Here is a 17,932-nt window from a genome sequence, read left to right as displayed (position 1 = left end):
GAATCCCAGCTCTGCCACTGCTTAGATGTGTGACCCTGAGCAAAGTACTTCCATTGTGGGGCTCTAGGTCCCCCACTTGTAAAAAGGGGATAATAATATCTGCCATAGAGGATTGTCATTAGCATTCAAGGAGATAATGTTATATGTAAATAGCCTAGTATTTTTATAGTTATCACAATTATAATTAGTATTTCATGGATTATAAAATACATGTTTAAAATTTTAATATCTTTGAAATAAGGAAGCAGCTTGTTATTGGCCAGGAAGCTGTTGTGATATAATTGTCATGGTCTGTGGATCAAATTTTGCAAAATGGGCATCAGCAGCTTATAAGAAAATCCCAGAAACTAGTGGAGCTCTCGTTTAAGAAATGCAGCATCACTGATTCTCTTAGTGGCCTAGACTCAGAGATGACATTGTGGTGGAAAACATGGATATTGAGGACTAGGAGTTGAAAAGTAATGAAGGAGAGTTGAATTCTCAGTGGGTAAAGATGTTTTAGGAATACCATCATTGTATCATACAAGGTTCCAGCAGGGACCAGATAGTATATTCAAATTGGAGAATTGAGTATAGTTTAATAAAGGAGCAATTTACAAAGGTGTAGTCAGTGTTTAGGACAACCAGCAAAGGAGAGTGGAGTACCTCTGGACCGGAAGAACACGGAGCAGTTGCCACCTCTTTGCTTGAAGTTCAAGGGGAGGGAGTAAACCCTTGAGAAGGGTGACTGGTAGGAGCTGTGTGTGGTCTTTGACAGAGGAAGGGACCTGGATGAGAGGGACCTGGGAGAATAATACTCCACGCTTACAGACCTTCACTCTCTTATCTCCCTCTTGGTGCTCTACATTTGTTGAGTTAACTGGAATCCAAATATCGAGGAGTCCTTTCATAAAGACTATGCAGTTCTGCCTCCCAGAGCCTAGAGCAGGATTGCAACACACAGAGAAGGAATTGGAGGGTCAAGCGGTGGATACCCACAGACTAGCCAACATGTTGCTTCTGTTTTTCTTTTCATGAATGTCATATATGATTTAAAAATTCCTCTAAATATATCTAAAATATCTCTTTCAGGAGGTATAAAATAAGTTATAGAAATCAAGCTCCTATTTAGCTGTGGGACTTCCAAAGCCTGATAAGGCTCACAAAATCTGATCTTAAATCACACTCTCAAATCAATTCCAGGTAGATAGATCATAGATCTAAAAGTAAAACGGTAAAACAATGTAACTTTTAGAAACTAAGATTGGAAAATATTTCTTAATTTTGGATAAGCAAAGATTTCTTTAACAAGATGCAAACAACAACAATAATAAATGGAAATACTGGTAAACTGAACATTAAAAATAAGAACTTAGATTTACCAGGAAGGATTCTAAGAGAGTGAAAAGGAAAGCCACAGAGTGAGACAAGTTACATGCAACACGTATAACTTATGGGCAGAACATAAAGAGTCCTATAAAACAATGGATTGGGCCAACAATCCAATAAAAATGGGCATGTGACTTCAGCAAGTGGCTAATCAACATATTATATGGAGTTCAACCATCTTAGTAATCCTGAAAATACAAATTAAATTTATAACAAAATAGTAAAACAAACTCACAAAATAGCTAAAATTAAAAATATGGACAAGACCAAGCTTGAGCAAGAATGTGGCACTATGAGAACTCTTATACATTACTAGCAAAATATAAAGGGCTATGACCACTTTGGAAAACTAGCATCACATAGTAATGTTGAATGAAAACATACTATATAATCCCATAATTCCACTGCTAAATATATACCGAACAGAAAAGTACATATAGTCTCAAAAGACCTGTATAGAATTGTCCATAGCAGGAGGATTCATAATGCCCCCAAACTGAAAGTAAGCCTAATGTCTACCAATAGGTGAATACTATTGAGCAATTAAATGAATTACCTACAGCCACTTGAATGAATACATTTATATTAAAAATCACACAGAATTGTTCTATGTTGTTAGAAGTCAGGATAATGGTAATATTTGGGGAGGAGAAAGGGGGAAGTGATTGGTGGGGGAATGAAAGGCTCATGTGATAATTGGCAAAGTTCTGTGTTTTGACTTGGGTAATGAGTGTACTCACTTTGGGTTAATTGAGCTATACACATTATTTGCACATTCTTCTTTGTGGTTCATAAGTCAATAAGGTTTAAAAACAAATGGCTTTGTAACAGCTCAGAGAAATTAGATATAAGAGGACACTAGGTAAAATCTGACTTGGGAAGGAGAAAGTATGGGATTGATGCAAATGACTGAGATTCTATTTTAACCCTGAAGCACTGACTGTAATAGATCATCATGTGCTGCCTCCCAACCCAAATCTGGAAAATCATGTCCCAAAAAGAAATTGTGAAGACTTTAAATGTCACTCTATCATCCCAGCCCCTTTCTAAGTAGGCTGAAATTAAAGCTGTATTAAAAAGTGAATTCATTTACTGGTAATACGACTTAAATTGACTGGCTTATCTGTCGAAGCCAGAGCTACATTTCACAGCCCTTCATATACCAGCAAGTGCACCTCTAACACTTTGTTCATTGCCATTCCCAAGGTCTAAAGAGCCTGCACATGAACAAAACAAATCCATAATACAAACTCTGGGTATGGGTAATATAAAATCAATGGACCAAAATTATGTATTTTAACAATTTCTAAATAATGTTCTCTACCTAATAGTATGATTTAAGAAAGTCAACTATGTGACAAAACCCATTAACATTCCTATTGGTCCAGTGCAATCTCCCTTTCTTCAGGACACCTAGCATATCTCAGCAGAATTTAACAGTCGCAGCAGTGCGAAGGGCAAAGCATCCAAAACTCTGAATACCAACCAGAGTCTTGTCACGATTCAACCCAGTCAGCCTCTCACATACTGATAAGAATTTTCTCATCTGCTTAAACCTGGATCAGACCACAATCTGCCTAGCACACTTAAATAAACCAGCCAGTTTTATTAATGAAGATATTATACACAACTTGGCTCCAACCACAGGGACACTGGGGAATGTGCCATCGGAGTCTTGATCATTGGAAATTGCAGGCCATTCTCTGGGTCAACAATCATTTCCTGAATGCCCTCTTTACCCAGGGCCAGGCTGGATGCTGCTGTTATAAAGGAAAATAAGACTTAGTCCTTGCCTGGAGAGTTCATGGTCATTCATTTATTCTAGATAATTCTGAAATTATATCTAAGCAAATTGAATAAAGCTAAAATCATCTTCACTTTATCATGTCCCAATGTTTGGATAAATGTTCTTTCAGTAATAGGCAAGCACTGCTGTAGACTGAATGTTTCCCTCCAAAATTCGCATTTTGAAATCCTAACCCCCAATGTGAAGCTATTTGGTGGGGCCTTTGGGAGGTAATTAGGTCATGAAGGCAGAGCCCTCTTGGATGGGATGCGTGCCCTTATGAAATAGGCCCCAGAAAGCGAGGTGTGGGGAGGGGAGAGGGTCCAGGGGGAAAGGGTGATGGATGCAGACTTGGCTTGGGGTGGTGAACACACAATACAGTGTGCAGATGATGTGTTGTAGAATTGTGCACCTGAAACATGTATGATTTTGTTAACAAGTGTCACCCCAATAAATTCAATAAAATTAAAAAATAAATAAAATATAACAGGCCTCAGATAGCTCCCTTGCTCCTTCTGTCTTGAGAGGACACAGCAAGAAGAGGGGCATCTATGAACCAGGAAGTGGACTTTTGCTAGACTGAGTCTGCCAGTACCTTGATCTTAGATCCAAAGTACTGAAGAGACTAAAATTCCCAAGGCAGTTTCGGTGCTGAGCCTGATTTTACACAAAAGAACTTTGCTCTAAAAGCATTTCCTTTTGAGTCGTCTCTATATTTCAAAATTGCTGCAGTGGAACACAGTACTAACAGTCTGTACAGGGGGCTCTTGGGTCTAGTCAACCAGCCACTTGGGAACGGCCCCCCAGACAGCCAGGAGGGTCTCTGGGGCTGAGTGCTCAGCTGAGAGGCCACTTTGTTGATGGCAGCACAGTAATTCCTTTGCCGACACAATTCCCTTCCCTAAGAATTACAACCACCCAATTGCTTTGCCCACGGAGAGCTGTTTTAACAAGTCGTGCCTGTCAACCAGCAAAGCACAGCAAAGTGCAGTCTGTCCACATTTTGAAAAGGTATAGATTTAGTTTCCTGTGATTGAAAGGGGCCGGGGGTGAGGTGAAGAAACCACCATACTGGCCCAGGGACTGACACTTATGCCATACAGGCTAGCCTACCTGTATGTCAGAGGTTGTTACTTCACTACTCTATCCAGTCTTCGGATGGAGCTGCAATTCATCATTCGTCTACCAGAGAGCGTGGTATTGGCCTTTTGGACACTCTCTTAGATAAAGAGGCTTTCAGAAACCACCATTTCTATGCATTTCAGTTCTGTTTAGACAGCAAAATAATTACAAGTTTCCAGTGTGAGGTTCCATAGCTGCAGAGACACTGATGTCTTGATTTACACATGCACAGAACTGGACTGACTGTTGCCATGAAGATGTTAGTTAGTGTTATAACTGCTCTTTTATTTGCATAGTGTGTTAATTAACTCTCTTCTTGGGAATGGACAGATTTGGGAAGTATGAGTGAGAGAACTACCTAAGATAAAAATATTTTAAAGGGTTTTCCCCCCCAGTTACCCTTCTGATACTGAATCTCCTCCATGTTGTCTCGCCAGGAGTCTTTCTACTTCTGCCACCCCAAAATCTGAAGAGAAAGCAGAATACTGTTGAGATCTGCTTATTTGGTACAGAAGCTACTGGAGACATAAACTGGTAAGAACACTTAAATGTTAATTTTGACAAATTTCTGAAAGCGGAGGGCAAACTAGCTTGAGAATGAGAAACTGTGGACCCCACTCTTTATGTGGGCTTTATCTCAAGAACCTCATCAGGTTCTCAAGGTGAAGATCAGAGAAAAATCCCCTTGTGAATCTGTCCATGGTAGGAAAAGCTAATTGTGAAATACACCCAGAGCATTCTCCATAATATCCTCCAGGGGAAACACTTTGCCTGAGCCTTATCCCAGCTGGGGGAAGGACATTCCTCCCATTCCACCTCTCCCTAGTCTTCCTATTTTACCTAAGGGAAAAACAAACAAACAAACAAACAAACAAAAACACGGAAACAGTAACCATAGGTAATAGGGATCAGGCCTTGGAGGAAATATATTGGAAATGCTAAGGCCAGGAAAAGGATTAGGGGACTGGAAGAAATACTTGTGAAGGTCACATTCCAGAAACATAAGCCCACTAGGAGATTGAATCTGAAGGTTATAGAATACTACCTCATTTCCATACCCTATTATTATACCAATAGGGTTTCAGTATAGCAATGATGGATTGCAGCTGAAAGGGCTGCAAGTCATGGACCAACTCTCTTAGGAGGAATATTCAGGGGAGACAAAAGCAAGGAACCAGAGGAATTTGAAACCTCTTGTACCTATAACTACAGCAAGCATTGAGCATAGCTCATATTTAACCAGATTAACATACATCCTCATCCTAAGGCCCATTTACCTCAGTTCATGTTAAATAAAACATGTCTACATTCAACAAAAATTACAAGGCATGTCAAAGGCAAGAAAAAAGACAGACTAAAGAGACAAAGTAGTCATCAGAACCAGACTCAGATATGACATAGATGTGGTAATTATTAGACAATAAGTTTAAAGTAACTATGGTTAATGTGTTAAGGGCTCAATAGATAAAGTAGACAACATGCAAGAACAGATGGGTAATTTACACAGAATGATAGAAAGTCTAAGAAAGAGTCAAAAGAAAATGCCTGACATAAAAACTATAACACAAATGAAGAATGTCTTTGATGGGCTCATTAGTAGACTTGATATGGCTGATGAAAGAATCCAGGAGCTTGAACATAGGTTGACAGAAACTTTCCAAAGTGAAATGTAAAGAAAAAAATAATGAAAAATAATAAAAACAGAATATTTAAGAACTGTGGGACAATATAAAAAGGTTAATATACATGTCATTGGAATACTTGAAGAAGAAGAAAGAGAAAAGAGCGCAGAAGAAATGTTTTTAACTAATAATGGCTGATAATTTTCAACCTTAAGAAAAGACACCAAGTACCCAGCTGGCGTGGCTCAGTGGTTAAGTGCCGACCTATGAACTAGGATGTCACCATTCGATTCCGGTCAGGACACATGCTCAGATTGCAGGCTCTATCCCCAGTATGGGGTGTGCAGGAGGCAGCCGATCAATGGTTCTCTCTCATCATTGATATTTTTATCTCTCTCTCTTTCTCTTCCTCTCTGAAATCAATAAAAATATATTTTTTAAAACTTTATGCAATATTTCTAGTTAAACAGACAGTGTTAACCTCTATGTCCTTCTTGCCAAACCCACAAAAACCATAATGCATGGCTCGATTAAAAGGTGGTCAACCCACAAGGACGAAGTGAATAGGAGAGGGGCCATCTGCAGTGTATACCTCAGAAAGGGACGGAAAGCCATGGTAAATCTGGTATGCACTGCAGAACCTCCAGACGCTCAGGAGCAGAGACCTCTGGACTTCTCAGCAGCAGTAATAGGAGCCAGAAGGTCATGGTTGGAATACCTTCAAGACTCTAAAGGAGAATATTTCCAACCTAAAATTCCCTACTCAGATTACCAATTAAATGTGAGGGTAGAATAATGACATTTTCCAAAAATGAAATATGTCAAGTTATCTTGCATTTGTTCTCTGGGAGCTGTGGGAAAATGTGCTACACCAAATGAGGGAGAAACATTTCCTACCAACGAAGACATTCTGGACCCCCTCCTTCCACTCCACCTCCTCACTGCCCCAACTCCCACCACTACCAGGACTAATTGAGCATTGTTTTTATTTCTGTATCTGCAAACTAAGATCCCACTGGATTTTGGCAGTCACATCATACTCCCAGAACTAATGTTCAACCAAGATTCTCAAGTCTTTTCACACCTGCTACTGCTAAACCATACATCCCCCTCAAACCTCTCCCCCCTCCCCCCCGCAACACATGCACACCAGGTACCTGCATTTAATTATCTCAAACTTGGAGATTTCTATCAATAAGTTCCCTGGAATGTACTGTAAGTCCTGGCTTGTTTTATCTACGTGCTTCTTTTATCTTGGATCTTCTATTACTGTTCAAATCCATCTCGTTAGATTTGTCCCATTTCTCAGCTTGTTCTGATCTTTATGGATCCTCATTCTGTCACCATTGCATTTGCGATTCTTTCCAGACTACTGTCATCACAAATTACAGCAATGTGCCCTCTAAACTTTCAGCAAAGACATGGATACAAATGGCAAACCAGCCAGGGCCACATCATTCAGGAGTTCATCAGTAATTGCCAACAGCTCCTCTATCGGTTATGAATTTCTCTAACTCTCATGTGAGATGCTTCTGAAGATAGAGTCAGATCTGTACAATAATAATAATAATAATAATAATAATAATAATAATAATAATGTTATTAATATGGGGTAGGTGGTTTCTCTGCCCCTGAGGCAACATATGAGGAGTGTGCAATTTTAAGCTGAAACAAATAAATAAATCCTTTGGATAAGGTGAGCAGTGGATTCATTCTCTCAGCCTCAGTTTAAGAAAACTGGCTACAGAAAAAACAAAAGTAGAGAAGCAGTTCCATTTTAAAGAAGATCTAAAGCAAACAAACATTGTCTCTAAGCACAATTATTCTTAAAACCCCTTTAGGAAAGAACCACATGGGAGACCAGCCCAATCTCTGATTAAGATCACTAATACAGTTTTTCTTTCAGCATTGGAGCGGATGGCTGTCTCTTTAGTTAGCATCAATGAAGTAGTTGATTCAATTGTAGTGGCCATCGGTTTTTAAAAATACACATCTTTTAAATACTAGGACCATACTCTATAGCAAGATGCCTTCACTGTTAGAGAAGGAAGTAAAAGCACTGAGTGAATAGTAGGCTTTCATCTCATCCTGCTCCTGGTACACACACTCAATGAGTGGACTACATGGAAAGATTACACAGTCTCTATCTCTTAGTATCTCTCCCCGCTCCCTCCCTCCCTTCCTCTTTCTTTTATTCTCTTCCTCGCTCTTGCTCTCACTCCGATTTTCCAGAGTAGAATTTGCTTAAGTTAAATATAAATATGATGGCTGTTTAGTAGCACCACATTTAGACCAAGAAGTCAAGAGTGTACAGATTTCTAAAACCTGAGGTTAGAAAGTTAAGGTGTTTAGAGGGGAACAGTTCCTCAGAATAAGGTCAGTTGCTTTATAATCTATTCTCTTGGGGGATTCAGGGCTTCCCATTTCAGCAACAGGGTAAGTGTCCAGTATAATCCAGGTTTGCTACAGTTTAATTGCATGTCTATCTTGGGGAATTATTGGAGCCTAGACATGCTCCTTGTAGTTACTATTCATCATTGCCCCTGTGCCTCATAAAATTCAAAAGAAATGAAGTCAACAGGAAGCTGGCCTTTGGAGTCCCCTAATATAAAAAATGCAAAGGAGCCTGGCCAGTGCGGCTCACTGATTGAGTGTCAACCCATAAACCAGGAGTTCATGGTTTGATTCCTGGTGGGGGCACATGCCTGGGTTTTGGGCTCAATCCCCAGGTGGGGGCGTGTAGGAGGCAGCCAATCGATGGTTCTTTCTCATCATTGATGTTTATATGCCTTTCTCCCTCTCCCTTTCTCTCTCTGAAATCAATAAAGAGAAAAGAAAAAACATTTTAAAAAATGCCAAGGAGCCCTGGCCGGGTAGCTCAGTTGGTTAAAGCATTGTCTCAATACTCCAAGATGGTGGGTCCCATCCAGTCAGGGCAACCAATGAATGCATAAATAAGTGGAACAACAAATCAATGTTTCTCTCTCTCTCTCTCTCTCTCTCTCTCTCTCTCTCTCATCTCTTACTTAAACAAATCAAAATAAAAATGTCAAGGCGATTGCCCTTCCATTTCCTCTCCTGGCCAGCAACCTGTAGACAGGAAGAGTACTCACCTGCCAAAAGCAAACCAGGGGTGTGTTGCAGGGTATGGCACTTAGTGCTACATATGTGTGCCTGTCAGATGTACTTGGTAAACTTTGGAAGAGATGTGCACAACTGTAGCGTCCATGAGTATGTAAGGTTGAAAACTTAATTACTGAATTTCTAGAAGGTTTCCAGACCTGCCATTATCCTTACCTTCAAAGAGAGATAGAGATTGTTGGTTTGTCTTTCAACATACTCATCACCACAGGAAGAGGATAACATTTGAAATCCAGGGCTCCCTTTGGGTCAGGGCCTGAGCCAAATATAAATGTGTGAAATAGTAGTGCAGCCTTCAGATCCCTGCACAGACTACATTCCCAGTGACAGGTGCATGCTATTGAGAAAACAATGCCTGTCTCTGAGTGAAAAACATGGACTCACGTGGTCTTTGGCTGCATGTTGAAAGCACATAGGTTCAGCAATTTACAGAATTAAATGAGTGCTCATACTCGAGAGCTTTTAGTAGAAATGGCACAATTAAATGACCAATATATCAGTGGAGCATTTAAAAAATCTTACTTGTAATTCAATTTGACCTATTTAGAAAAATTTATTTAGCAGATAAATTTTGTCCTGAAACCAGACAGAAGAATAAAATAAAATCACACTTGTGATTTCTCACATGTTAATATTAACTTCTTTTAAATATTTAAACCATGGTAATAGACTTTGTACCGAAATCCAAAAATACATGTTAAATATAGTCAGGGCCACTGTTTAATTTAGTGGCTTCCAGGACTTATTGATCTCATAGTATCAAAATAAATTTTTTTCTTTGCCTCAAGGCACTTAATTTTCCATTAGAGGAGGCCAGTTACCCGAATTGACTGTAGAGAGCTTTAAGGCTGAATTAAAATTGTGCCAAGTAAACAATTGTGTCATTTATATTTGTTAGAGGAGGTCACCACCTGGCTTATCCTGCTTGTGCGTTAGGGACCCAAAGTCATAGGGCAATTTTTCTAGTGGAAGTTTTTAATCAAACTGTCATCTGATGTCCAAGCCCTCTTGTTGAAACATGACATTTCTGACCCTGGTAGCTTATGGGAATTTGAAAGGGAATATAAATTTGTTTTTTTTCTGGTTGTCCTTATTGGTTGACCAAAAAGAAAAAAAAATAACTTTGTATTCACAGATTAAAACAGGAAGCTTTGAAGGACCCTTGTCCCCATAAATAGCAGAGTACGATGTAAATCAATAAAAACCTCTTGAAACTTACTCGTCTTATTCGCCAATAGAACTCCAGTCAAAGGACCGTGGCCAACAATGACTGAGCACCTACTCCATCCATATGCCAGGCTCTGCTAATGCTGAATTGTATTGCCACTTAATCCACATTAACTCTACAAGCTTGTTTTATTACTTCCATTTTATAGACAAGGAAATTGAGGTAGCGTATACCCAGGGATGTGGGTACGGAGCCTGATTGAGGTCAGTGGGATGACTGCAGCATTTGTGTTCCACCATATTTCTTCTGGAACACCCCACCTGCACATAGGAAGAGCCTCACCTAACCCCTGACCCAGCGACTATAAAACCCAGACAATGGGCTGGATAAAAAATTGTGTATTTTCGAATGCCATCACTTGTTTTGCTCTCCAAGGCTGTCCTTATTCCTTCTATGGGTGTTGAAGAGACAGGCCTTGGCTGAGCAGACCGGCTGGGCTGCTTCTGTTCAGAAGATATGTTTTTTACATGTGTGCTACATGCAGGGAAACAAAAAGGAAGCATAAACTGCAGAAAGCACTTAAGCAGCCTTCTCTGCTTTTAAAGTCTTTCTAGACCAGACCCAGATGCCTGTGTTTGCAATGACAGTGGGTGTGAACCACCCTTTGGTGTCTCGGCTTCAGTAATCAGAGGGTTGTGAGGCTTTTCCACTTGGTTTTCCTCTCCCCTCTTTTTCCTTCCTGGAAAGGACACGAGGCATTTTCTCTTTATTCTGTGCAAATCTGCACGCTCTACACAAGCCATGCTCCGGCGGTGCGGCTATAACTGGCTTTAGGAACTCACCTGGTTGGTGGAGCAGCTGCTTACTTTATCTGGCAGAAGTGGGAGGCAGTGATGGGCACTTTGCTCAGAGATTCATTTTACACTCTACTTGGAGAGCAGCTCAGAGTTTAAGCTGGTTAAACTCTTGCGCAGGGCATGGCGTAGCACTTTTTAGCCAAGGCAGATTGATGATGGTTTCAGCAGGAGGCAAAATCATGTTCCAGCCTGAGGCCATTCCAAGTCAGTGGAAGAACTCGGTCCAATACGTTGTGCAAAACAGTTACATACTCGGCGTCTCCTCATCTGTTTAAACTTGCAGCTGAGAGCTAGGATACAGGATACACTCCAGAGAGTTTATTTTTCTGCCTTCTGTCATCTCTACATGTTTTTCCAGCTTAGAAGGAACTTCAGGGCTCATCAAGTCCAACCCTGGACTTCGCTCAGAGAGAAGAGGTTATAGACTTCCATTGTCAGCCCTCGTCTGGGAGAGGAGGTTTGAGTTCTGAGCACCAGTTGATCATGAAGAATGCACCTGCTAGAATAAATAATTCTAAAATTTGTATGGAACCACAAAATACTCCAAATAGCTAAAACAATCTAGAGATAGAAGAACAAAGCTGGAGGTATCATGCTCCCTGATTTCAAATTATACTACTAAGCTATAGAGCTATAGTAATCAAAAGAGCATGGTATTGACATAAAAACAGATACACCTCAATAAACCAGGATTGACAGCCCAGAAATAAACCCACACATATATGGACATTTAATTTATGATGAAATAGCCAAGAACATAGAATGGAGGAAGACCAGTCTTTTTAATAAGTTGTGTTGGGAAAACTGTACTGCCATATGCAAAATAATAAAACTAGACCATTATCTTACACCACACATTAAAATGAACTCAAAATGGCTTAAAGACTTGAATGTAAGACCTGAAACCATAACCTAGAAGAAAACTTAGGTGGTAAACTCCTTGACATTGGTCTAAATGATGTATTTTTTATATGACTCCAGAGGCAAGGGAAACAAAATGGGGAAAAACAACAAACAAACAAAAACAGATGAGACTGCACCAAACTAAAAAGCTCTGCACAGCAAAGGAAATCATCAACAAAACAGAAATGCAGCCTAGTGAGGGGAGAAGATATTTGTAAATCCTACATCTCATAAGGAGTTAATACCCAAAATATACTAAAAACTCACACAACTCAACAACGTAAGAACAGACACAATTTAAAAATAGGTAGAGGCTCTAAATAGACACTTTTCCAAAGAAGACATATAGTTGGCCACCAGGCATATGAAAAGGAGTGCAGCATCACTAATCATCAGGGAAATGCAAATCAAAACCACAATGAGATATCATCTTACATCTGTTAGAAAGGCCATTATTTAAAAACACACAATGTTGTTTAAAAACACACATTATTTAAAAAACACAAATATTGGACAGGATGTGGAGAAAAGGGAACACTCATACACTGTTGGTGGTATTAAAAACTGGTGCAGCCACTATGGAAAACTGTGGAGATTCTTCAAAAAATTAAGAATAGAATTACTATAGGACCCAGCTCTCCCACTTCTGAGTATTTCCCTGAAGAATGTAAAGTATTAATTCAAAATATATATGCACCCCTATGTTCATTGCAGCATTATTTATAACTAGAAGCCCGGTGCACGAAATTCGTGCACGGCGGGGGGTTGTCCCTCAGCCCAGCCTGTACCCTTTCCAATCTGGGACTCCTAGAGGGATGTCCGACTGCCCGTTTAGGCCCGATCCCTGGGATCGGGCCTAAACGGGCAGTCGGACATCCCTCTCACAATCCAGGACTGCTGGCTCCCAACTGCTTGCCTGCCTGCCTTCCTGATTGCCCCTAACTGCTTCTGCCTGCCAACCTGATCACCCCCTAACCACTCCGCTGCCAGCCTGGTTGATGCTTAACTGCTTCCCTGCCAGCCTGTTTGCCCCCAACTTCCCTCCTCTGCCAGCCTGGTCACCCCTAACTGCCCTGCCCTGCAGGGTTGATCACCTCCAACTGCCCTCCCTTGCAGGCCTGGTCCCTCACAACTGCCCTCCCTTGCAGGCCGGGTGCCTCCCAACTGCCCTCTCCTGCTGGCCATCTTGTAGTGGCCATCTTGTGTCCACATGGGGGCAGGATCTTTGACCACATGGAGGCAGCTATATTGTGTGTTGCAGTGATGGTCAATCTGCATATTACTCTTATTAGATAGGATAGAGGCCTGGTACAGGGGTGGGGGCCAGCTGGTTTGCCCTGAAGGATGTCCTGGATTAGGTTGGGGTTCCCTTGGGGCGTGGGGCGACCTGAGCGAGGGGCCTATGGTGGTTTGCAGGCCAGCCTCGCACCCTGGCGACCCGAGAGGAGGCCCTGGTATGTGGAATTTATTTTCCTTCTACAATTGAAACTTTGTAGCCTGGAGTGGAGCCAAGCCTGCTGTTCCCTCCGGGGTGGCAGCCATTTCTGTGGCAGTTAATTCACCTTCTACAATTGAAACTTTGTAGCCTTAAGCGGGTGAGCCCGGCCAGGGTGTGCGGAAAGCTTTGCTTCCCCTGTTGCCGCCGGCAACCCTGGCCTGCTCTCTCAAGCTCCATTCTGCCGCCATTTGTTTGAATTTGTTTACCTTCTATAATTGAAACTTTGTAGCTTGAGTGGAGGCTTAGGCCTGCAACGGCTATGGAAAGCTTGGCTTCCTCTGTTACCTGGGAAACCTTGATCTCTGTGGCTGTAGCCATCTTGGATTGGGGTTAATTTGCATACTCGCCCTGATTGGCTGGTGGGTGTGGCTTGGCTGGTGGGCGTGGCTTATGTAGCGGAGTGATGGTTAATTTGCATATTACCATTTTATTAGAGAGGATAGTCAAGATATAGAAACAACCTAAGTGTGCATCAATGGGTGAATAGATAAAGAGTACACGGTGTATATACACAATGGAATGTAACTCAGCCACACACACACACAAAAGAGTAAAATCTTGTCATTTGGGACAACATAGATTGACCTGGAGATTATTGTGCCAAGTTAAATAAGTCAGAGAGAGACAAATACTGTATCATTTCACTCAAATATAGAATCTAAAAAATAAAAATAAAAACAAAAGAGCAAATAAGACAAAAAAAAAACAAAACGTAGATGCAGAAAACAGACTGATAGTTAACCAGAAGGGAAGGGGATTGGAGGGTGGGCAAAATAGGTGAAGAGAGTCAACCTAATGGTGATGGATGATAATTATATTTTTGGTGATGATCACTTTGTAGTGTATGCAGATGACAAATTACAGGTTAAACACTTGAAACTTATATAATGTTATATACCAATTTTACATCAATAAAAAAAGGGTGAAAAAAGCACACCTTCTACTGAAGTCCTTGGATCTACCAACATTTCCTGAAGCATTTGCCATTGCTTAGTGTTAAGGATAGGAAGATGAGTATGACCCACTTCCTTTATTTCTCTGAGAAAGGAGATGGTGGGGTATAATTTAGCCCAGGGGTTGCAAATTGTGGCCAATGGGCTAAATCCCTTTGGAACACAGCCATGCTCATTGGTTTATGCATGTCTATGGCTGCTTTCACGCTACATGGCAGGATTGACCATTTGTGACAGAGGCTGTATGGCTTACAAAGTTGAAAATATTTAAGTTCTGATCCTTGATAGAAAAATTTTTCTGACACCTAATTTAATCTCTTTCCCTTTGGGGTTTTGTTAAGAGCAGTGTTTAGAAACTAGTGGCTGATAAACGAGTTCGCATTGGCAAGCACGATGTTTTAAACAGCAGATCTGAATATTGCTAGAGGAGCTTCTAGAGATCGAAATCTCCTGTTTTCCTAATCCAGCCTCCTTCACTTTTAGGCTATCTCTGTGGCTACAGAAGGCATTTGAGATTGAGACTCTTGATTCAGAGCAAGACCACTTAAGATGGAGAGAATGAGGAATGGTTCATCTTCACTCAACTTTAATGGTGAGCCTTGACACAGGCAAAATCTTCAGGTACTGATGGGGTTGCAAAGGGGAGGATTGAGGAGTCTGTTATAACACTCTTCATTCTGGGTGCAGGTATTTTTTGACTCTCCCAACCTGGAACAGCGCCCAGCACATAGCAGATCCTCTATAAATACTGTTGAGTGGATCAGTGGTGGAGAAGAAGGGCAGGGCAGAACAAATAATTAATGATGCTTCTTAATTGGCCAGTGAAGAAGTTGAAGTTACCTCATTGCATTTTCCATAAATTTTTAAATACTTCTTCTAATGCCATAAAAGTACTTTTTTATTGGGATATTTGCCGAAGCAAATGAAAAAGTCCCTATGGTTTGAAAAATTAATATAACCAGTTTTATTATCAGCACACGAGTCTCTTGACAGTCACAAAAGAGGAAGCCTAGGATTGGGTAGAAGGCAATCCTGTCTGGGTCTTTCACAGGCTACTGGTTGACTTTTAGCTTAGAACCTTTGGCTGGTCCAAAGGGTTTTACTTGTATAAAATCCTGATGGTTGAAGAATTGCCATTGCTATCCTGTAGGCAGTGTCCTATAGGAATCAACTTTTTACAATGTATGGAAAGTATAACTTCATATCACAAATGCTAAAACCCAAAGAAGCTACAAGAGATCCCATAGTTACCTCACTGTTGGCTGGCAACATTCCCACTTGAGCTATGGTAGACAAAATGAGTTCACTGTGTTTAAAATATTACCTTTGTAAATGGTTTTAGCACCATTAGCAGCTAACATTTACTAAATGCTTGCTATATAGCAGGAACTATGCTAATTACTCTACATGCAGTATTAATTTAGTCATTGCCACAAACATATGAGGGAGATTGGATTATTATTTGAGGCAAGCTCAATGAGGCTAATTAAATTACCTGAAGTCATATATATTTATATATATATATATTTATCAGCAAAGGCAATCTACTTCTAACTCCAAGCTATTTAGCCACTAAATTGCCAATCCAGCAACCTGCCTAAATAGTCCATTTTCAATCGTGTTTATCACCTTTTCAATATTGAAATTCTAGATGGAAATACTGGCTGGGCCATATATAAGCCAGTGGCACTATTCAAAGCAGTTCTTAACTTAGGAGTCATGGACACCTTGCATGTTTATAAGCACTTTAAGGACCTAGAGATTTTACGCAAAGTGTGTGTGTGTGTGTGTGTGTGTGTGTGTGTGTGTGTGTGTGTGTAATGCATGGGTGAGCATTTTTTTCTGAGGGAACAGCTTTCATTTAAGTCTGTGACCCAATAAAATGCTAAGAACAATTTACTTTCTCAATAATTCAATTGTTCTTTGATTTACTAAATTTCCTGAATATCAACCATGTGGCCAGCACTAAGCAAGGGGATACTAAGATGAGTGATATATAAAGTATAAGTCCTTTCTGCTGTTTATTTTGCAATCAAACTAGCATCAGGAGGCCCCTCCTATCTTTCCTCATAATTTAGTGTTCCAGAATCTAACTTAGATCATGCATTAATTTATTAATTTAAAGCTAAATTTTAAAATTAATAATGCTAAATATGCTCATTAGTTAATTATTTTTTTTAAAGTAGACACCATTTCCCACCAAACAATAAAAGCAGGCTGTGTATTAGCATTTCATAAATTCTGTAAGTATTCAATCTTCATTTTATTACTTCAGTTTTCTCAAAGAAATCAATCTTTGAAAAAGTTTAAAAATGCCCTAGCTGGTTTGGCTCAATGGATAGAGCGTTGGCCTGTGGACTGAAGGGCCCCGAGTTTGATTTCAGTCAAGGGCACATGCCAGGGTTGCCTGCACAGTAGGGGGTGTGCAGGAGGCAGCCAATCAATGATTCTCTCTCATCATTGATGTTTCTATCTCTCTCTCTCTTCCTCTCCCTTCTTCTCTGAAATCAATAAAAAAAAATATTTTTTAAAAAAGTGTAAAAAATTTTTAGCAATAAGATTGAGTCTTTTCATACCAGATTTATTTTTCAGTACTATTTTAGTGTTAAATAACAGAAACGCAAACTTAAATAATAACAGGCATTTATTTAGTAACATATCTGACACACCAGGGCAGATTTTGTTTTAGGAATATGTGAGTCTGGCATTCAAAGAATAATCTCAAGGTTCATTTCTCTCTGGATCTTTTGAATAGGCTCTTGCCCTATGGTCTGAGATAGCCCCAGACCCTTATTCTGCCAACATAGCAAACTCAATGGAAAAATAACCTTCCCCAAGCTCTCAGCAGAGAGGTCACAGCAGTATCTGGATTGGCCTGAGTTAGACATGCTCAGTGCTAAGCCAGCAACTCTAGTAACTATAGCCAAGAACTGCCCAAGGCCAGAATCATGTGCCCACCCTTGGAGCTGGGGTGGGCGAAGAAATTGCTCTACTCAAATAACATGGTATCTTAGAGAATAGAAGGCGTCTGTTACCCTAAGAGAGGTGAATGGTGCCTCATGGACCAAAACCACAGGTTCCCATCACACCAACATATGTGCTTTTAGGAAATTGCCTATCAGAATGGTAGTCTGTCCTTTACTCAGTGACAAATGTCCTTCACTATGTTCGAAGCATTGTTTTAGGTACTAGAGATACAGGTAAACAAAAAGGCAAAGATCCTGCCTTCATGGAGATTACATTCTAGTTAGGAGAGATAGTCAATACACAAAGCAAATAAGAAATTATATAGTAACTCAGAGGTGGGAAGCATTGTGGAGAAACACAAAGCAAGAGAGAGGTATAGAGTGTATCAGAGGAGACAGGGAGGTTCAACGTATGCGAGGATTTCACTGGGTGACTCTGAGCAAAGACTTGACATCAGCGAGAGGTGACTATATAGGTGTCAAAGGGATTAGAGCTCAGGCAAAAAGAAACAGCACGTGCAAAGGCCCTGAGATGGGCACATGCCTGG

At 40.5% G+C, this 17,932-nt stretch overlaps 1 protein-coding gene across 1 annotated transcript in view; it reads left to right on the top strand.

Moving 5' to 3' along the window:
- Nucleotides 1-14,976, top strand: part of NPY (neuropeptide Y) — a 44,450-nt gene extending 29,474 nt beyond the window's left edge. The window contains exons 4-5 of the mRNA XM_079785450.1: nucleotides 4,714-4,810; nucleotides 14,902-14,976. Coding sequence (XP_079641576.1) covers nucleotides 4,714-4,768 — 55 coding nt within the window. The 3' untranslated portion in view covers nucleotides 4,769-4,810; nucleotides 14,902-14,976. The remainder of the gene's footprint in view (nucleotides 1-4,713; nucleotides 4,811-14,901) is intronic.
- The last annotated feature ends 2,956 nt before the right edge of the window (nucleotides 14,977-17,932 follow it).

This window comes from Cnephaeus nilssonii (genome assembly GCF_951640355.1).
Source record: "Cnephaeus nilssonii genome assembly, chromosome: 12".
Classification (NCBI taxonomy): domain Eukaryota; kingdom Metazoa; phylum Chordata; class Mammalia; order Chiroptera; family Vespertilionidae; genus Cnephaeus; species Cnephaeus nilssonii.
Note: the sequence above shows the minus strand (reverse complement) of the source record. Positions and strands in the feature narration are given on the sequence as shown.